This window comes from Dromiciops gliroides, chromosome 5, assembly GCF_019393635.1.
Source record: "Dromiciops gliroides isolate mDroGli1 chromosome 5, mDroGli1.pri, whole genome shotgun sequence".
Lineage (NCBI taxonomy): Eukaryota > Metazoa > Chordata > Mammalia > Microbiotheria > Microbiotheriidae > Dromiciops > Dromiciops gliroides.
In genome coordinates, this window is record NC_057865.1 from 63,167,642 (window position 1) to 63,189,924 (window position 22,283).

At 37.3% G+C, this 22,283-nt stretch overlaps 1 protein-coding gene across 2 annotated transcripts in view; it reads right to left on the bottom strand.

Moving 5' to 3' along the window:
• The window catches only part of ENKUR (enkurin, TRPC channel interacting protein), a 24,583-nt gene continuing 2,300 nt past the window's right edge, over positions 1 to 22,283 (bottom strand). For both annotated transcript variants that reach the window (XM_043966617.1, XM_043966616.1), the window contains exons 2-5: positions 13,460 to 13,605; positions 11,702 to 11,928; positions 8,876 to 9,022; positions 1 to 420 (exon numbers count right to left, since the gene is read on the bottom strand). In XM_043966617.1, the coding sequence (XP_043822552.1) occupies positions 247 to 420; positions 8,876 to 9,022; positions 11,702 to 11,928; positions 13,460 to 13,605 (694 nt within the window). In that variant the 3' untranslated portion in view covers positions 1 to 246. The remainder of the gene's footprint in view (positions 421 to 8,875; positions 9,023 to 11,701; positions 11,929 to 13,459; positions 13,606 to 22,283) is intronic.

Here is a 22,283-nt window from a genome sequence, read left to right on the forward strand (position 1 = left end):
TAAAAAGAACATTAAAATTTAATTTGTTCATACTTGGAAATCTTTACACTGGTAAAAAAAAATCTCATAAAAGTGAGCAATTCACATTATTCTTTATACATTACTTAAGAATGTATTAATTTTAAGTCTACTGCTTTGTTCTCTTAGTACTATTTTTCTTCCTTTGAATAGCATGTTATAATTTCATTTTATTTTTCTACCTTGTACTGTTGTGACTTAAAATGATTATAATCTACCAATTTTTCATTACTTATTGGCAATATAGATGACTTTATGCTTTTCGATTACACCAATGTCATGTTCCAGTTGTTTCATCTCTGCTTCCAGTCTTTGCTTGCGGATCTTCTTGGGTAGGGAGTCGATAAATACAGAAAGGGACTGGAATTCCTTATGCACCTCTTCCCAGTTCTTTTTCAGGCCCTGTAAATTTATGAAATGCAAAGGAAACTGATAAGAACACTAAAAAGAAAACCATTTTGTATGCTTTTATCAAGTCCTTGACAACATTAACAAAAATACTGCAAGAGGGCCAATTTCTGTCCTTGGATGTGTGTTCAACTCCCATTGGGAATATTTATTTGCTATCTTTTTAATGTAACTGTGCTTAAAAATACTTTCAATCAAATGCATGTATCTAAAGCTAGAAACAGCATAAAATAAAGTAGCAATAAGTTCAGAACAATAGTTTAATATGTAACTTATTATTATTATTTTAAAGCAAAGACATCCCAAACTACTTAGAACTGATATCTGGAAATAGATCTCTGAATGGGAAATACTCTTTCCAAATTTAGCTTCATTTCTTCAAAACATTTTTTACTAGTTCATAAAAAATGCATTTTTTCACCTGTCTGGCAAAATGAATTTTCTAACTAATGCCAAAATTCAATTTTCTGGGACATAATATATTTTGCCCAAAGAATAGGGTTCTTCTACCATATTAAGAGATTTAAATTTCCTTTCTATATACTTCATGGTGATTTAAATATTAAATGTAATAAATATGCTAACTTAATATCATAATTAATGTTTTATATTCACAAAACTCAAATCCAAAACTATGGATCTCTTAGGAGCTATAATTTGTTTCTCTTTCTATGTATGTATATGTATATATACAAATAATATATATGTATAACACATACAAATAATATATTGTATTGTTATATACATATAACACATATAATATTGTATTATAGATCACTAGTAGGTCCCTATTTTTAAAATGGTTTCTAACTGCTTCTTTTAATTCATAAAACATTTTATAGCTCAGCTAAGATCAATATATATATATTTGCATAAAAGCATAAAGAAATAAACAAACATAGAATTTTAAATATTGCTTGTAAAATGGGTGGTGATTTGTGAAGGTTTTTAAGACAGTATCAAAATGTTCAACAGATTTAGTAGCTTTCCATATGGGTTCTTAAATTACAAATTTCAACCTGTTTATGAAATATCATAAAATCTCAATAATTTAGTTCTAGGTTTTCATTAATATGATAGCAAGATGGGGCAGCTAGGTGGCACAGTGGATAGAGCACCGGCCCTGGAGTCAGGAGTACCTGAGTTCAAATCCGGCCTCAGACATTTGAAACTTACTAGCCGTGTGACCCTGGGCAAGTCACTTAACCCCAATTGCCTCACCAAAAAAAAATATGATAGCAAGATATAGAAGACTGAAGAAGGATGTCATTAGTCTAGGAAAGAGGAATAGAACTGGTTAATTCCTCAGATGATGGTGTTTATTCAGTTAAATTAGTGAAGGAAAAGAAAAACTAAAATGGAAGGAAGTCTAATGTGAGAAGAATGGGGTTTCAGTAATATTGGAAAACTCAATGTAAATAGCCCATGCTTAACAATATATGAGATATGTTCCAGCAAGCTGTCTGTGAAGGAATCTGGGGATGGAGGGGAACAGCATAGGATAGTAGAAAGAGCAATGGAGTCAGAAGGTGTGGGTTCAAATCTCAGTTCTTCAACTTATCTCTGTGATCATGGGAAATTCACTTAACCTTGCTGGGTCTCAGTTTCCTCATCTGAATAATGGAGAGGTTGTATTAAATTGCCTTTGATGTTTCTTCCTATGGACTTCCAATATAAAATTTGAGGTGTCTCCACAGCATTTCTTATGTCTGCCTACAGTACAATACTTCCCCACAGTACTGTTCAGACAATAATATTGATGCTTACTATCACTTTTTGACTCCCTTTACCTAGAAATGGCACTATATTGTTCTCCTAGATCTCCAGTTGTTCTTCCTCTGTCGCCTTTGCTAGTTCTTCCTCTTTCTATTCCCAAATGTGGGCATCTCCCAAAGTTCTGTCCCTGTCCTTCTCCTTACCCTCCACACTTTACCCACTTGAATATCCCATGCACCACTATAGCTTCAGTGATAATTTCCATCTATATTTCCAGCCTCAATGTTTTCCCGAAACTACAATCCCTCATTTCCAGCTGTCTGCTAGATGCCTACATTTGGATATGTAGTCAATATTTCAAATTCAAAAATATTTCAACACCAATCTCTCTCTTTTCTATCTCCTCTCTTTATTTCTTATTCCATCTTCCTCCTTGTCCCACAGACCCGAACACTGGAACATCTTTGACTTTCTTCTTGCCCACATCTTCCATGTACATATAGCTATCAATTCTTGTAAATTTGATCTCTTAAGTATGTCTTATGTCCATCCCCCTCTCCTCTCTTCATTCATACTCTCTGATGCTCCCGTATTCTGAAATTATTTACCTCTTCTAAGACTTTTGCAATAGTTCCCTCTCTGGTCTTCCTACCTTTCAATTTCTCCCCTCTTCATTTTATCCCTAACACTATTCATAGGGTAAACTTCTGTGGGGACCAATTTTTAATTGGGGAGTGTTAGCTAAGCAGCTTGCCACAATATTGGGGCAAGGAAGGAGACCAGCAGCCTCCCTCAGAACAGAACAGGATTTATTTTAACAAAAACAAACTTAAAAAAACCCCCAAACGAACAGGATCAGTAGGATCAAGGGAAAGGAAATAAAATGGGGAAAGGGAAATTATACAACCTGCAAAGATACCACTGCCCAGGAATCAGCTGAGAATAGGCAGCAGAACTCCTGCCATTCTAGTGTCCAGCTAGAATGCCCAATTCTCCTCCCCCAATCCCAGAAAAACCCCACACAGCCCCAGCCAATGGGATGGCCGCTCTGACAGTCACATGACTGCCCTCACTAGGCTTCCAATCATTATAATTTTGCCAGGCCCATGTAGGCCACGGCGTGATGACGTAAGGTGCCAGCACCATGCCAATGGCTATAACCAGTGGATGGAGCACCATGCGGTTTGCAGAGCCCCAGGCCAGTGCACACCAAGGCATAAAAACCTCAAATAAAAATTAATTCTTTACACTTCCTTCTATATAGGTCTGATTGTATCACTTCCCTGCTTAAAAATAGCATGAACAACAAACAAAAGGCAAAAGCAGAAACAGAGTTCAGTGATTCCTCACTCTCTATCCAATATAGATTCAGATACACATTCATTATCCTCGCAGTCAAGGACTTCCATAATTTGGCTTCAATCTGCCTTTCCAGCCATCTAACCATTACTCTCCCTTCTAACCAAACTTGGCTACTTATCACTTCCCAGTCTCTTCCAACTCTCTCTTACAAACTTGCCACTGTGAATTCTGTCAGTCACACCTGGGAATGGCAATCAATTTATCCTCTTTCCCTGGAAAATTCTCAATTATTGAAATATTTCTTTAAGATTTAGTTATGGGACCATCTTTTTCATGAAGCCTGACCTGGTACCCACAATGTAAATGATCTTTCCCTCTTCCAACTTATCACACCAATCTTTTTTAGACTTTTCTTATGTAAGTACTTATATTCTGGACTTATATTCTAGTTTGCACTAAAGCTATTTGTGTATGTGTCTTTACTACAAAGACTGTAAACTCCTTGAGAGCAAGGATTACGTCTTATTTCATCTCTGTATCCCCAGCATCAATGTACATAATAGGGCCTTAATAAAAATTTGCTGAATTTAACTTGATATCAAAGGCGGAAGCTAGACATGGGACTAAATTATAATAAAGCATTATTTCATGACCATCCATATAATTAATATCAGAGTCTTGACCCTAAGTTTAAATATTGCCATTTGAAAAAACTTTTTCAATCTCTCTTCCATACAAATTTCTTTTCCTATCTCAGATAAAAACAATTTTCTTTTTACTTACCTGTATCTGTTATTTTAAAGACAACAGAGGCAGGAAAATCAGACAGATTGAATCTGAAAATAAAAATCAGGCAAGGCAAAAAGCAGGAAGATGTATGTTCAACAAAGGTATTTGCCCCTATGATGGAGGATATTGAGAACAGAGTACAGATTAAGGAAAGCTTCCCTGAGGTCTTTAAGATGTTTCTGTTTGCAGATACCCTTGTTTGATTTCATTCAATGCTAACATTTCAGATCTTCCTGAAAGAAATATGTAATCGCTCTATGGAGTTTGACCTGGCCATCTACAAAAGAAAGACCAAATAGATGAAAAATGCCCATTGTTTGGATTTCAATATCCATCTGAATGGGCACTCTATGTAAGTAGTTCTTAACCTGAGGTCAATGAACTTCAAATTTTTAATATTTTGATAACCGCATTTCACTATGATTGGTTTTCTTTGTAATCCTATTTTATGCATCTAAAAATGAGGAGTATATAGGGTTCACTAGATTTTCAAAAGGGTCCATGAAATAAAAAAAGTTAAGAATCCTTGCTAGAGAGCTTGTCCAACACTATGTATATCTGGGACAGACAATATATATATGAACAAAGAATTGAGTACAGAGTTGAAAAGGAGGAGGAAGGCATGAAGGATTGCTTCTGGGAGAATACAAAGCATTTTTACTGACCCCAAACTTCTGTCACATAAAAGGTTTATGTATAGTAGCAAGACCCAGAATGTTACTACCTCTAAAACAGTAAAAATGGGCTTCACACAGATAGCAACAGAAACATGAATGTTAGATGTGTAAAGGTTGTAATGTACAGCCAACAATAAGGTACAAAGAATAGGAATAAAGGATGCCATCCAATGATTGTATGACAAAAAGAGATGATAGTCTGGTCACATGGTTAGAGTGCTTCCCTGGCATGCTGCTGGAAAGTAGGGTAGGGTCTGGAGAAAGTGAGGAGTTCCTCCAGCATGTTGGGTGGATTCCTTGTGGCAAGCTCTTGGGAGGACCTGGACCAGAGTTGCATAGGATACGTAGGAATTAATCTGAATTGTTGGAAGGATCTCCCAAATAAAATGTGTAAACACACACACATATAATGTAGTATATATTGCATATTATATATACATATTTACTATATAAGGGCATCATTTTTTTTCAAAATATTTCAAAGTAAATGACCCAGGTTGCCATACACACAGATACCACATATGGGCAGACCTCCATCAGGCATGGAACCATGTGTTTGAGGGACTATATACCCCATAGAAGGAAGACGAATTCAAGGTTTTATTAGGAACTTACAAGTGGCTACGTTGCTGTGGTGACTCTACCATCTGTACTCTAGGCATGAGTTTACTTCCAAATTGGAGTTTTGTTATGACCATTTTACGGCAGATGTAACAAAATTCCTTTGTTAGTGGTCACATTAGATTTCTAGTAGCTGTGATCCTATAATTTTCCTTGCAGGGGAGGCATACTTGCATATTGTGGAACATTCAGAGAAAGAGAGACAGAGAGACAGACAGAGACAGAGAGAAACACAGAGACAGAGACACAGAGAGACAGAGGCTGAGAGACAGAGAGACAAAGACAGAGACAGAGACAGAGACAGAGAGAGAGAGAATATGTGTATGTGTTTTTCCTATTCCAAGGGAATACATTCTCTCTGAAATATTCTCTCCCCTGAAAAATGCAGAAGAACTGAGTTAAATTAGCCAAAACTAAACCATATTTCCTAATTTCCAAGTAATTTCTTGAATTTACAGTTTAGGAAATTACAATAACATTTTCAGCCTCCCTCTATTACCATTTATTGCAGATGGAACTTAGGCATTGTAGAGACTAAACTTCTGTACATGAAAAACACACTCAAAAGAAATTATATTTTTTGGTCATAATTACAATTTAATCTACCTCCTTTGCTCCTAGAGCACCTGAAAGAAATCATGAAACTGTTGCTGACTGGGACCATTACAAATTTATATTATCCCATCTCAACTGGGCCCTCAGTGTGACAAGGAAAAAACTAGATTGCTTCTTGATTCAGTATCTCATTATCCACAATGGCTATTCCAAACCCTCTCCTCTATTCTAAATGAGCACCCTTCCCCTACCCTTTCAGCTGAAGACTTTGCTTGCACAGAGCAAGCAATTAATAAATGTTTTTGATTGCTTGATTTGAAATTATCTCTCACCTTGTCAATATTAGAGCAAAGATCTAAAAAGTTGTGACTCATAATGACATAAAATGCCACAGGAAAAAAGTGGTAACATTAATCCCAAGTGAAACAAACAATTAGTCTGCAAGAATATATTATTTATGTTGTGAAACTGCCACACACCGGGCAGGCAGGTCAGCCCAGCTGAGCAGCAAGGAACCAGGAGAGCCAGGAGACAGATCACATCATCCCCTTGACCACCCCCTTCCCTCAGACTCTGATGGAGACAGCCCAGAACCCTTGAGCCTAAAAGCCTTGGGAAGAGCAGTGCCCCACAAACCACCAGATCTCTTTCCAGCCCTCACCAAGGGTTCTTTCCAGCCCAGCCCTCAGAGTCATCATCCAGGAAGGCAGCTCCTGTGTGAGAAGGGGTCAGTCAACTGCTACCCTTGCCCCAAGCTAGCCTAGCTAGAGTATCAAGGTACCCTGAGGGAAAGGCAGGAGACAGCATGGGCCAGCCAAGTCCAACCACCACCACCACCTTGACTACCCTTCCCCCAACTCCTAGATGGAGACAGCCCAGGACCCTGAGGCCAAGAGCATTGGGAGAAGCATTACTTCCAGCCCAGGGCCCTTGGCCATCATGCAGGGGAGGACCCCTGTGTAGATGCAGCCTGGCCTCTGCTCCTGCTGATGCTCCAGTCACTGTGGCTAAAGACCCAGAAAAGAAAGTTCCGACCACCAGAGTCCTTGGCACTGTCCAGTGGTTCAACACCAGAAATTGAGATCATCTTTATCAGTGGAAATGAAATTAAGGCGGCAGCATGAACATCTGCTTTGCTGCCACACCCTATGGACATGGGACTTCTTCATGGGACTTACATCCAAAACCTTCCACATGCGTAGTCTCCATGAGGACTGACTGGACTTTAAAACGTCCTCCTCTCATTTCATTCCCAGTGTCAAATAATTCATTTGCTTAAAACAATGCTTTATGTCCATTGGCTCACCCTGCCAGAAAACACTGCCTATGTTAAGTACAAGCTCCAACCTGGTGGTCAAGCTCCTTGACCATGTTGCCCCCTTCAACCTCATCTCCCCTCAGTCTTCAGTATGGCTATAGTCAGTGTTCATGTGGTTAATGCTTTAAGGTTTGCAAAGCGCTTTATGTGCATGATCTCACTGGATCCTTAAATCAGTCCTATCAAGTAAGTGGTGTATGATTTTATCAGTGAAGAAACCAGATTTGTTGGGCTGAAGTAACTTACCGAAGATTATATAGCTGGTCAAATGGAGGGCTGTGACTTGAACCCAGGTCCATTGCCAAGTATCCTTCCCACTACATCCCAGATATGCCTGGATGTTCCCCTCCATCCAAATTCGTCTATTTACTATTCCCTGAATATGCCAGGGATATTCTGGCCTGTGTTTTTTTTCCCTTATTCCATTACACCCATCTGGAATGCCCTCTTCCTCTCCTCTTATCTAAGCTTTAATCCCCTTTCAAAAATCAGCTCAAATCTCATATGCTCCATGAAGCCTTTCCCCTTGCTAGCCCTCCATGTTTATATTCTCCATTGAACTACTGTACCACCTATTAACTATGTCACTCATTTGCAGTGAGCATATGTTACTTTGTGATATTACAGATCTTGTTATTTATATGGCTTGTTACTATCTAATAGACCCTCCAGAGAAGGGATTGTATCTCTTTACATGCTCAGTATATAGGACCAGGCACTACAGATTATAGGCAATTAAATAAAAAGTCATTGTTGATGTATGATCACGATATACATATATAGGCTTGCAACAGTATATTTTAATCACTTGTAAAATAAATTAGGAAGAAACAAAAGGTGTACCTGAAAGTCTAAAAAAAGAAAGCACCAAAAAAACATACCTTTGGCCTCTCCAAAGATGGCATAATTCTAGGTCCAAGTCTAATTTAAATGTGCTTCATATAAGTCTTTCTCTTAAAAAGTTCTATCTATCTATAGATAGAGAAAAGTTCTATCTATAGCTAAGTCTTTAAATCTGTTGGGTTCCATGGTAAGAGGGAAAAAATATGAAACTAAAGATTAGGTTGTTTGACAAGTGTGAAGTTTGTTTTGTTTCGGTTCAGCTACCCTGATACTGTAGATCTATTAGAGAGCTCCATCTAGTGAAAAATGGCTAACCCTAGGATGGTATTCTTCTGAAAAATAAAAGTATAAGAATGCAAGCAAAAAGATCAATCTATAGGGCAAGATATGTTTACTACAATTCTCCAAGACACAACTAGAAAGAGAATAACTTAAAGCTGAGAGCTAGACTCAATAAACAAATCTATGACTCTTCTTTTGCCCTTCAGAAGGTAGTGGTAGGCTTTTCTGGAGTTGGCACTGTTTCCAGTGCATATTTTCTTGCTTTCAAAAATGAAATGGGAAGGATCAGGGTATTTCAGGACTGTTTTGGAGAGTCTGCAACAAACGTAGCCTCCCCAGTACGCACCTGAAGAACAGCATCTCTCTCCTCATCAGAGAGACGTTTCATGGCTGCCTTCTTCAGATTCGCCTGCACATAGTTATCGTATTCTTCTTGTATTTTTTTAACTTCCTCATTTCGCTTACATATATATTCAGGAATAACGCCATAATCCTGAAAGGATTTTGAGAAAAATATTTAAGCACAATCATTATACATAAATTTCAATCTGTTTTCCCATTGTCAGTATGTTACCCAAATCCTCAGTTTTGTCATCTGTAAAATGAAGGGACCAGGTTAGGTGAACACCAAGACCCATCTATGATTTTATAAATGACTGAAGAGAAAATAAAAACATTGTTGAATTTGTTTGCCTTGGAATATTTTAAAGAAATAATTGTCCCCATTTGATTCTAGCCCTTGTTCAAAATGGAACCACTTCACTAAATTTTTTCCCCCTCCTGGGATCAGTTGATTCCATTCTGTTAAGAGAGTAGAAATGACTAACCTGATTCTTTTTTCTGCTATCAGCTCTTCTGTACAGTTTCCTGATACCCCTGGATTATGCATGGAAACGAAGCTTACTTAACAGACTGGACTTTCTTTGGGTCTTGCCATCACTTACAAATGAACCACCTCTGTGTTTAGGATTCTGAAATTCCCTTATCCATAATCTATTGGCTTTTTCACCTCTCCCTTTGCTTTCCCTTATAAAACCTGACTTTTCATACACATCATGACCTCCAATAGCTTGACCCCTTAATTTTCTCCTTCCCCTATCTTGACCCCTCACTGAACTAATTCAACTCTATGCTGTCCTTGTCTCTTGAATCCTGAGCTGCATTATCATATCCCTGATTATACTCAGTCACGTCTCAGACTTGGATCAGCCCCACCATTCTCTGTCTTTACTCCCGGACAAAGTCATACAACCATTCGTTCTGACTTGATCCACTACAAATTTATGTTACACAACCTCAACAGGACCCTCTCTGCTGCTAGGCAATCCTAATATACCTCCCTTATCGGTCCTCCATAGAACGGCTCATCCAAAATTGTCACCCCTCCTTAAGCCTCCCTTGGCTCCTCCACTCTTTCAGCTAAGAACCTTGCCTCATATTTTACAGAAAATATGAAAGCCATTCACTGTGAGCTTCCTCTTCTCCTCTTCCTCATCTCTTATCATTTAAATGCCTTCTGCCACTCTCTCCTCCCCCTGTCTCATCCTCCACATCATAAAGTGGCCTTACTCCTTACCAAAGCTAACCTCTCTACTTGTTCAAGTGATCCTATTCCATCCTATTCCCTCCAACAGACCACCCCTTCTATCATTCTCCACTCTTTCATTTATTTTCAGTCCCTCCTTTTCGACTGGCTTATACCCTAGTACCTACAAATATGCCCACCTCTCCCCATTCTAAAAACCCTAACTTGGTCCTTTCATCCCCACGAATTATCAGTCCTAAATCTCTTATGCCCTTTGAAACTAAACTCCTTGAAAAGGTCATTTACAATAGGTGCTTTCACTTTCTTTTTTTTCCAGTACAGGCCCTCATCACCTCATGCTTTGATTACTGCTGGTGGGTCAGCCTACCCCAAATCTCTCCTCACTCCACTCTCCACACTCTATTCAGTCACTAAAGTGATTTTCCTAAAGTACAGGTGTGATCATGTTAGCCCTTTTCCTAATAAACTCCAATGGCTCCCTATGACTCTAGGATCAAATACAGAATGCTGTTTGACACTCAAAGCCCTCTACAACCTAGGCTCCCTCCTCTATTTCCAGTCTTCTTACATCTTACTCCCTGAGATATACTCTGTGTTCCAGTGACATTGGCCTCCTGCCTGTTCCATGAACAAGACGCTCCATTTCTCAGCTCTGGGCATTCTCTCTGACTGTCCCCCATGCCTAGAATGCTCTCCCTCCTCATCTGCCTGTTGCCTTCTCTGGCTTCTTTTAAGTCCCTATTGAAATGCCACCTTCTACAGGAAATCTTCCCCAAACCCTCTTAATTCGAGTGCTTTCCCTCTTCTTCTTATTTCCTATTTATCCTATATATAACTTGCTTTGTATATATTTATTTGTGTATTTTCTCCCCCAGTAGATTGTAAGTTCTGGGTAGGGGGCAGGGACTTTTACCTCTTTTTGTATGCCCACTGCTTAGCATGGTGCCGGCACATAGTGGGAATTTAATAAATGTTTACTGATTGATTGAGATAGGGACTAGGATAGGATGGTACAGGAATTTGAATGGCTTAGGAAATTCCCAGAAGAAGGAATTGGGAATAGTTAGCTTGAAGTAAAAATGATTTGATTGGATGTGGCTGATCTGAAATTATGTTACAGGATGCCATGTTTTAGAAGGATTAGATTTATTCTGCTTGGCTCCATTAGATGGATTTAGGAGTAATGTGTGGAAGTTACAAAGACACAATCCTATCATTTACTCAACTAGGTATGAAAATTCAATTACGGTTCCCAACGATAAATAGATTCCATCATATATTTGGGCTAAATTCAGCTTCGATAGAAGGTTGGCAGTCTAGAAAGAAGGTTCTTTGATAGAACTTTTTTTTTTTGAATTGGGATTTCATTGATGTAAAGAGTTCTTAGTGAATAAACTCCCTCTATCAATGCAAATCAGCAATTATTCTGCAACTCAATAGTCTTTGGGGGTATAGAGAAGTTAAGTGATATAGTCAGGAGTTGAATCCAAGTTTTCCTGACCCCAAAGTCCAGTTCTTTCTCCACTATGTACCTCAAAGTATATGTTAACATATGAAATAATTATTAATGTTAATTTAAAATGTTCATGAATCTTAAGCCTCTGGCATCATTTATCATAAGAATACCTTTTTATTGATGTATTTTGGAACAAGTCCTGAAAGTTCCAGGCCATGTTTGTCTCCAGTCCTTCTGTCAACATAAATGGGTTTGGGCTTCTTGGCCACCCCCATAATAACATCAGCTGCATTTGTGTTTATAAAGTTTTTTCCACTCTGAATTCCCATAACTGGATGATCACTCCTCAGTGGGACAGGAGGTTTTCTTACTTCATTCTTATCAAGCTTTTTGTCACCTAAACATAAAATTCCTCGTCAGTATTACAGACAGAAAACTATTAATACAAAGATTTTCAAATATTTTAAGGGGAACAAACTAGAAGTGGAAACTTTTTATGATAGAGAATAAAGTTAAATATACCATAATAGGTCCATGTATTGAATATAAACTATAAAAGCATATAAGGTATGAAGATAAAGCAATAAAGTTTTTGGTCACATATCTAATAACTGGAAGAGCTAATTGTCTTAGGAGAGAGAGACTAGACTCAGAAAGACCCAAATGTGAAGGCAGCCTCGAATACTTACTAGACTTGTGATCTTAGACATATCATAGAATCTCTCTTAGGTTCAGTTTCCTGAGGATAATAATAGCACCTAACTCAGGGATGTTGTGAGGATCAAATGAGATAAATACAAAGTGATTGGCAAACTTTTGCTATATTTTTTTTAGGTATTACAAAGTTGAAATGTATAATATATATATATATATATATAAACATATATAAGTATAAAATATAAAAAAATAAAACTTTACATTCTCCTGTTTAAGCTCCTTAAGAAAATTTTTTCATGATTATGGACAAATTTTTAAAAAAATACAATATTTGCTACGTCAGAGGAAAAGAGCCATAAAAGTCCACAAATAAATTGAACCCTGAATTAGTCTCTAAACTACTTTGTTAATTTAAAAAATATAGCAGATATTTTTTTAAAGTATCATCATATGAACATATACATTTTCCATATGATTGTTAGGTATTCTAAAGACTCTCTCCAAGCAGGTTTGTAAAGTTGTAATTCAGTATATCTCATTGACCTACCCAAGCTCCTTCTGGCTGATCCCTTCACATGCTAATTCTCTTGCCATTTCTTGAATGTTTTCTTTTCCATTACCCAGTCAGCCCTGATAAACTTAGCCTTCTGGCAGTTTAACTCCATAAACTTTTTTATTAATATGCAAGGCACTGTTAGGTGCACTAGGGCAAAGCTTCTTAAACTGTGGGTCGGGGCCCCACATGGGGCTGTGTAACTGAATGTGAGGGAATCATAAAAAATTTGACAACAATAAAAGGTTATGTATAACTATTTTATATACCTATATACCTGGGGTTGCATAAAAATTTCTCTGATGAAAAGGGGTTGTGAGTTCAAAAAGATTTAAGAAGCCCTGAACTAGGGAACAATAGCAAATCCCATCTATAATCCTTATGACCTGTGAATCACTTAACCTCCCTGCCTATTCGTTTCTTCAGCTATGAAATAATTTAAAACAATGAAGTATTTATTAATGCCTATTAAATAGGCAATAGTGAAAAAAAATCTATACCATCTGTTGTGGTTTCTTCTGCTAATCACTTACATTTTCTCCTTTGCCCACTATCTTCCTTCACCTACCAATGTAAATTTCCAGTTTTATGTTTAATATTTAAGTCAAAAGTTAATATCTTACACATTTAACTCATATATAATAGTCACTCATATCTCAATATTTTAAACATCTGCTTTACACTTTTAACATTTTTAAAGAACAACAGCATCACTTACTGGGAGGTGGCTTTGGTGCCTTTGGACGTTTCTGGAGAAAGTCTTTTGGGGAAGGCACATCAACTTTTGCCGGTCCCATGGTTTTCCACGCAGCTTTTCCTTTTTGTAACTCATTTTTCACAGTTGTCTTAAATATGGATACATACCTTGAATTAAAAAGAAGCCCAAGAATTCATTTTTTTATTCAAATCATTTCTAACAGTGAAAATGCATGGATATTCACCAAATTAAATTTCCTGTACTTACATAAAGGAGTGGTCATCAAATGTTACCAAATTACCAATACATAGTGAGGTTTTCATGTAAGGGGCAGCCACTTGTCTACTAATAGTTCAGATCAGAGTCTGTGTGGACATGGGTTTGCACAATAGCAAACTTAATAAGCTAGGTATTAAAGTACCTTAAGAGAAGCACGATTTGGACACAATGACACCCAATGCTGTTCTCCAGAAGTACCATTTGGAAAGCTCCTCAGTGGGAGACTTCTATCGAACCATTCCCACTCCCTTTGGACTATGCTGTTCCTTTGTCCTAGTTATACTACTGCCCTGAAAGCTATATTTCAGGATTTTTGTAATATGTATTACTCCTGAAAGTCGACACTGAGGTCAAAATTTAAAAAAAAATCATATCATGTTTTAAATGCATCAAGGGAGTCTTCCATTTAAATGAATTCTATGTTAAATCCTGTCTTAAAGTCATTATTCACCCTTCTCCAATTCGTTTTTTCTTTTAAATTTGAATATTCATATTTGGTTGAAATGATGTTCATGGGATGTTAGTATTATTACTGTAACAAACACAAAGTATTACTGCAATGATCCTTTTTTTAAAAAAAAAGTGAATTTTTAAAAAGTGAATTATTTTGATAGAGTGACCAAATTTTCAACATGGAAAGGAGAAAATTATTTTAAACAATTTGTGGGTTCAGTAGGGAATAAAAAGTTAAAAACACTACAACTGCAAGAAATGGGCTACCGGGTCACCTCAGGTCTGAAGCATATGATTCAAAGTGCATCATTTAAAAAGCAAGTATCTATAGAAATGTTTTCTTTAAGATATTTCCCATGATTTCTCCAATCAGCTGTTAGAAATGCAGCTAACAACTTCAATAGTGTTAGCAGCTCAAGTGTTGCTAGCAGCTCACAGCTCAAAGAGTCCAAGCAGGCAGTAAAGTGTCGTTGAAGGCTTCTTGATTCATCTTTTCAAACATGGGCACTCTTCTGAATGTGCTAGATAGTGCACTGAAGTGAGGTCCCCCACCACAGGTCCCTCCTGACCAATCCCATTACAGTTCCATTTACATTCAGCATTACAGAAACAACCAATCACAGCAAATATTGCCAACCCCTCCTCATATATGGTAACTGTAATGATCAATCGGATTGTACCAGTCAACTAATCAGACTGCAACATTAGGCCTTAACGTTATTGTGTGCAAGACCGTCCATTCCTCACTAGAACAGTGCTGTGTTAACATATATAAGCCTATATAACTTTTCAAGAAACAAAACTTAAGTTGGGGTTTGAACATGGAGTGATGTGGGAATCACCTCAGGTGCCTCAAGGTGAATTGCCAGCTTAGTTCAGGTCCCACAAAGCACAGGCCCTGTGTTCCAAGCCCTGTTTGGGCCTAAGTCCTAGGGGCCTTGGCTTCTCAAAGCTTTGTGGGCCAATTGACCCCCTGCTGGGAAGTTAGGGCAACAAAGTTGTGGGGTTTGAAACTAAACTCACTCTCTGTCTTTAGGGGTCTGAGAAGCATCCAAATAGGTTCTTTTCCTTCACAGCCATGACCTGGACCATGGAATGATGGGCTCTTGAACCCAACAAAGGATGTAAGAATGTATTTTCCTTAACTGATGAAAATCTAATGAAAAAAGTTTTTAACTGAAAGGGAAAGACTTGAAAAGGAAAACTGCCAATTCATATCATCTAACTAGATACCATAGAAAGTAGCTAAATGTAGGAAAAATAGCAGCAGAGGATACCTGGAATTTTCAGGAAACATCACCTAAGAAAGGAGTCAGCAATGATAACCACAACTTCAGATGCTTATCCACTCTTGGTTACAAAATAAGATTAAATAGAGTTACTAATTCCAGAAAGAAAATTTCACCTCATAGATATCATTGAGACTTGGTAAATGGTAACCTTTGACTGGAATACAGATCTAGTACTAAATAAACAAAAAGTGTGTGGTGGTTGTGGTGGTGGTGGTGGTGGTGGTGGTGGTGTGTGTGTGTGTGTGTGTGTGTGTGTGTGTGTGTGTTGGGAGCTGTGGTAGAGATGAGTAGAGTAGCAAACTGCTAAGAAGATATACTCGTTATGAAATCCAGGAGCCAGAGAAGGGAAGAATGATAACAGGTATTTGGATGAAGATTAAAAAATGCAGAAACTGAAGCAATATAGCCATTAGAGTTTATTATAGAACACCCAGACAGAAAGAGAAAATAAATGACGTGTTTTGGAAACAGATTACAAGCCTGGAAGAGAAACATGATAAAATAGTGATGGGAGACCTTCAATTATCTAGACATCTGTTGGAATGCTATTCCTGACCAAAAAAGAGCAGCTGACAATTTTTTAAAAAAAGATTGTAAATTTAATATTGAACATTGATACAACTTAATTTGAACTATAATTACTTACATGTAATTAATTCCAATGTATAAAATGTCATACTTTTTTAGTCACTTAAATCTCTATCAATATTTTTTATTCGTTCATCATCACTTTTTCTCGCTTGCAGTTACAATGATCCTGGGCTCTGCTCCCTGGTTTCTTTTCACTTGGCAGTATTTCCTAAAGGGCTGTACAGGTTTTTAAATATTCATGATGCCTGTTCTTAATTGCATTAATTTTGTTACATTAATGTACCACAATTGAACTACCTCCTTATTTTTGTACACTTGCTTTGCTTCCAATTATCTGCAATTACAAATATTGCTGTTATGAAAACCTTTGAAAAGACAGGCTTTTAAAAAATAACACTTTATGGTATAACATTTTTGAATTCCTAATGGCGCAATAATCGGGTCAGAGGATATGGGTATTTTTGTAATTTTGACTGCATACTGCTGAATTGCTCTCTACAACATTGAGTTTCTTTGCTTTAAAATTTTTGTGTGTGCCAATTTGATAAAAACGAGGCTGAACACAGTTTGAATTTATATCTTTGTGATTATTCATGAGGTTGAATCTTTTTCAAGTGGTTACTAACAATATGTTGCTTCTTGTGAAAATTGTGTCATTTATATATCATGAATTGGGAGTTTCTTTTTAAATTTTTAAATAGTTCCTTATCTATTTTAGATTTAAAATTTTTGTTAAATTTGCTATAATTTTTATTGTAATGGCATATTATTGAGTTATAAGAAATTACAAGCAGGATGATTTAAGAAAGGCCTAAAAAGATTTATGTGAACTGAGTATAGCAAAGTGAGCAGAACCAGGAAAACGGACACAGTGACAGCAATATTATCCAATGAAGAACTGTGAATGACTTCTCAACAATACAGTGATCCAAGACAATCCAAAGGACTAATGATGAAGCATACTATCTACCTCCAAAGAAAGAACTGATATTGATTGAACAGAATGAAGCATGCTATTTTTCACTTTCTTTTTTTTTCCTTTTGAGTTTTCTTATACAAAATGACTGATATGGCAATATTTTACATAATTGCACATGTATAATCTATATCTGATTGCTTACTACCTCAGGGAAGAAGGAGAACAGAGAAAGAAGGAGGGATAGAATTTGGAATTCAAAACTTTAAATTAAAATATTAATTTGTGACAATTGGAGTGACGCCCTCTGCTGAAGAGATACTGTAGGAAAGCTCCGCCATGAGAAGGTGTCTGAGGGCAAACCATGTGGCTTGGAAGGTCAATTCCTTGGCGTCAGGAAATGACGTTTGCTCGTGGGTACTATCCATTAAAGCTACCAGCCAATTAGCTTGGAGCTGTATGTGTGTGGATGGGCTGTTTTCCAGTTTTCACAGGAGGCATGTGGGATGAAGAAGGGGCAAGGCTCTCTCTCTCTCTCTCTCTCTCTCTCTCTCTAGGACCTCATGGGGAATGGAGCAAAAATGATGGCTCCATGAGATAGATAGATAGGCCTCTTTCTCCTCACAAAACACTTACACTGCTTAATAACTGCTTAAAAGTCTAAACTCTTGCTAAAGCTTCTAATTTATTGGTGACCACTCATTAGATTTTTAGACAGCCTAGCTAGAATTTTAGCCACCTCACATAACATTATATTTGAACAGATTTTCATGTAGTCAGGTTCTAATAATTTCTTCTAGGGAAAAGTCAGTTCTTGTCTACAAGTGAGCTAAATATTATTCCATCTTTTTTATAGTTTTTAAAAAAGTTTTAAAATTTATTATCTAACTGGAATTTGCTGAAACATACTATGTAAGAAGTAGATTTAAATCTATGGTAAAATTATCAACCAATTTATCCCCAATACATTTATCAAATGAATTTTCCCCCAGGTTTTGTTTTTGTTTTTGTTTTTGCAGGGCAATGGGGGTTAAGTGACTTGCCCAGGGTCACACAGCTAGTTAAGTGTCAAGTGTCTGAGGCCAGATTTGAACTCAGGTACTCCTGAATCCAGGGCTGGTGCTTTAACCACTGCGCCACCTAGCTGTCCCCCAAGGTTTTGTTTTTTATAGGCTGGTCAAACATTAATTTTTTGTTTACATTTGGTTAGATGTCTTGTGTATGTAATTCAATTCCATTGACCTACTTCTCTATTTTTTGCTCAGTTCCAGAGAGTTTTGTTGATAACCATTTTGCAAATATAATGTAAAATCTGGGAGTACAAAACCATTCTCACCAGCACTGGTTCCTGAAGTAAAAATGATGGAAATCTTGGGGGTAAATGACTACCACTCCATTTAGAATATTAGAGGGAAGAAGAAAGCCAGGTACAGGTCTGACTTGTGCCCTAGGTTTTTGGAAGACAATTTTCAAAGGGTTCAAGGAAAAGAGAGGTAGGATTTCATGGCCTAAAATTCTACAGGGAAAGTCAATCTAGGAGAGATTGTCAGCTCTCAGAAAGAAACAAAGAGCTTTGTATATGAAGACACAAAGACAAATAAAGAGGGAAAAGTGTAGTTGTTGAATGGGAATAATGTGACTATACAAGTACTTTATTGATCACCTTAGCTTTAAAAAGACAGATTTCTCTTGGCCTACTGAGTGATCAAGTATGGCATGATCAGGAATACTAAACCTCAGAAAGAATGCTAAGAACTACACAAAGGGTAATTTTTTTTTTTTTTGGTGGGGCAATGGGGGTTAAGTGACTTGCCCAGGGTCACACAGCTAGTAAGTGTCAAGTGTCTGAGGCTGGATTTGAACTCAGGTACTCCTGAATCCAGTGCTGGTGGTTTATCTACTGCGCCACCTAGCTGCCCCAAAGGGTAAATTTTAAGAAGCTACTTTGGGGAAAGGAAGAGGCTTGAAGAAAAGGTTGCTATTTGGGGTTAGTTGGTGTGATGCTGATGTTGAAAAAGAGGAAGATTTACTTGCCTTTTATTTTATTTTTGCTGCCAAGGAAAATTATCATCTCACAATGATAAATCACACTGAACTTTCAGTCCATGAAAACTTCCAGATCTTTTTCTGCTATCCTACCATGCCAGCCACAAATCTCATATTTGTGAACGTGATTTTTTTGTACCCAAGAGTAAGACTTTATGTAATAGAGTGAACTGGCCAATGGTGGTGGTGGTGGTGGGCAACAGTCCTGTGAACTTGCACATATATTTCTCTAACTTTTTTTACTCCAAATGACTATATAGAAACTTTGGAGACCTCGTTTCCAGACATAACAACTCAGGAGTTTGTACTGTGCAATAATGACAAATCTTGTGATGGACTCTGGAACTGGAAGAACCAATGACTCAGGAGTTGCTGAGTTGAACTGATTGAGTATCCAAAAGTTTCAATTCACCCATCTCTTGGTCTTTTTCCTTCTTCAAGGTTGAAAGATAGGCAGGGCTACAATGAGTTGGTCCTAAGTGCTGGGTGGAGGAAGGGCTATGATGCTTCTCACTCACCTATGTCAGCTGTGAGCACATCTCTGTAGCTGATGTTCATTCTTTCCTCATCTTAGGTCAATAAGTGAAGCAGCTGCATCTAGGCAGCAGTTACACAATAGTTATCAAGGGAAATAATGGGGCAAGGAGAAGGGAGCAGTCTGTGGGTCAAAAAGGAGATTTAGGATACTGCAGATTGCAGTAGAGAATTAGTCCCTCTCTTTCCTCTCCCTGAGAGAAGTCCAAGCAGTTATCTTTCTCTGGCTCTAAGTGAGAAGAGTTTGGATATTGTCGTCTCTAAGGGACATATGGTAGCATCTTACCAAACCTGGTCTGATCAGGATCAGCCATGGGTCACAGCCTCTCTTGGCCCAGCATCAACCGCAAACTCTCCTCTCATAATCTTTATAAGGGAAGCCCAGGGGAGCACAAATCAGTGACGGAGTAAGTGCTAAATTCTGCAACATGTCCAGAGATGATGGCAAGAAAAATGGATTTAGAACAAGGAAATTTTATTGGAGGATGTTGGTGGAGGGATGAACTGCAAGTGGAAGAGGAAAGCAAATTATCCCTACTTTTGTCCTTGAGGGTCAAGTTGAGTGAAAGGAATAGCCACCAATGGAGAGGATCGGGAGAGATATCATAGGATGCCACAGGAATTATGAGTTAGAAGGTACCTTACATATTACCAGCTTTAATGCTTTCAGCTTGGGGTGTCCTTGGGGGAAATCCATTTTTCATTAAAAGTCAAGAAGTAGGAAAAAAATCTGAGAATATAGGTCAAGCTTGTTGAAAATAGAATAGAGGTCCCACAGGACAAAGTTTTTCAAAGATGATGTGGAACTGGGTTGAGGAAGGAAAACATTTTAGATCCAAGGTCATGAGACTAGATGCCTGAGATCACTATGATGAGAGATTGGATGGAATGACACATTAGCAGCAGGAGCTTATAAATTCTCGGTTGAATCCACATAAATGTACTATCAGCCTACATTTCCAACTAGGAAAGAATATCATGAGAGACACTCACAGGGATTGCACTGCTACGTTTCACTGTTCACATATTCTTCCTACCTCTTATGGTCTCTATATTCAACCCATGCCATGTTATACAATACTTTTCATGCATATGTTCTCTAACAAATAGATTTTAAGGTCATAGCATTTCTTCTTCTTTATGTGCTAAATAGGACCCAGTATATTATCTTCCATATAATAAGTACTTCCATATCATAAATAAGTAGTCGGTGCCTAATTAAGTGCTTAAATTGAATGAAAGAGGTTAATTCTGTCCTATGACTTGGAGATCACTGGAAGAAATAAAATGAAAATTATTTAAAAAATTAAAGTATTATAAAACTCAATTTATCCAGATTCCAAACATATTGAAAAGTCAACTAGGGATTCATTTGCTACACTTTCCTTTTATGAAATATAATGCCTAAAATACCAAGACTTATTTTTAAAAATCAATTTTTAGACTGTGTCTTGAAACCAGGACATATTCATTTTAATCTCCTATATATACACAGTAGTTTAAGATCCTAGAATGTCTTCTGAAACAAAGATTAACATTTTTATTGTAATTTTAACCTACAGTAGGCTATTAGGCAGGCAATGCAACACAGTAAAAACATTAGGATTAAGAGATTTGGGTTCTAATCCTAATCCTGCCACTAACTAATTATATGACCTTGGGAAAATTGATGGACTTCATCTGATGAGTTTCTTCATCTGTAAAGTGAGAGGAATGGACTAAATGATCACCAAGGGATACCTTCAAGTCAAAAGATCTGATTCTAATCAGAATATACTATATTCCTCAACCATTTTATAGAAGTGGGGATTTACTATGTAATTCTGATTATGCCTTTTAATATATTCATAATTAGAGCTGCTACTGAAACTATCTCTAGGGCTTTGAGGCCTGGAATGGAAGTTACTAGAAGATACCCACAAAGAGTTTACAATAAAGAATACTGTGGGCTGGGGCATAGTCATCTGGTCCTACTAAATTTGACATATTGAAATTTAAAAAGTTTTCAGGATGAAGTATGCCTTTTCCTCCCCCTAATGGCAGAGAGACTGAGGTCTTATACAGCAGAAAACATCATAGATATTTTGTTAGATATATGCCCTGCACTGTGTATTTGTGTTTGTTTTTCTTAGTCACAGGGCTGAAGGTTCAATCTGGAAGGGTAGTGTGAAATGACATGTAAATATAACAGACATGATTAAAAGTTATTTTTTTAAAATTTTTTTATTTTTTTTTGTGGGGCAATGAGGGTTAAGTGACTTGCCCAAGGTCACACAGCTAGTAAGTGTCAAGTGTCTGAGGCTGGATTTGAACTCAGGTCCTCCTGAATCCAAGGCCAGTGCTTTATCCACTGTGCCACCTAGCTGGCCCCTTTTTTTTAAAGTTATTTTTTTTAAAAAGGCATCAGGTAATCTAAGGAATTTGGAAAACTACACCTATTTCAGTTAAATCTTTCTAGAATTATACATTTACTAAAGACTACTTATTCAGCTTAGTAACAAAGGGTAAAAAAGTCAAAACTCTGGAAAAACCTAGAACAAGAAAGAAGACTGACTTTTTTCCCCCTTCTTCCCAGTGAAGTAAATAAATGTTAAGCAGCCCCTACATTAGAGAAACTGAAGCTATTTATTTCGCCATTTACAAAGGATAGAGCACTCAAGTGTAGCAAAAACTTCAACTGCTGGTTACATATCATCTACTTCAAGAATTTCAACTCAATTACAGACGAAAAACT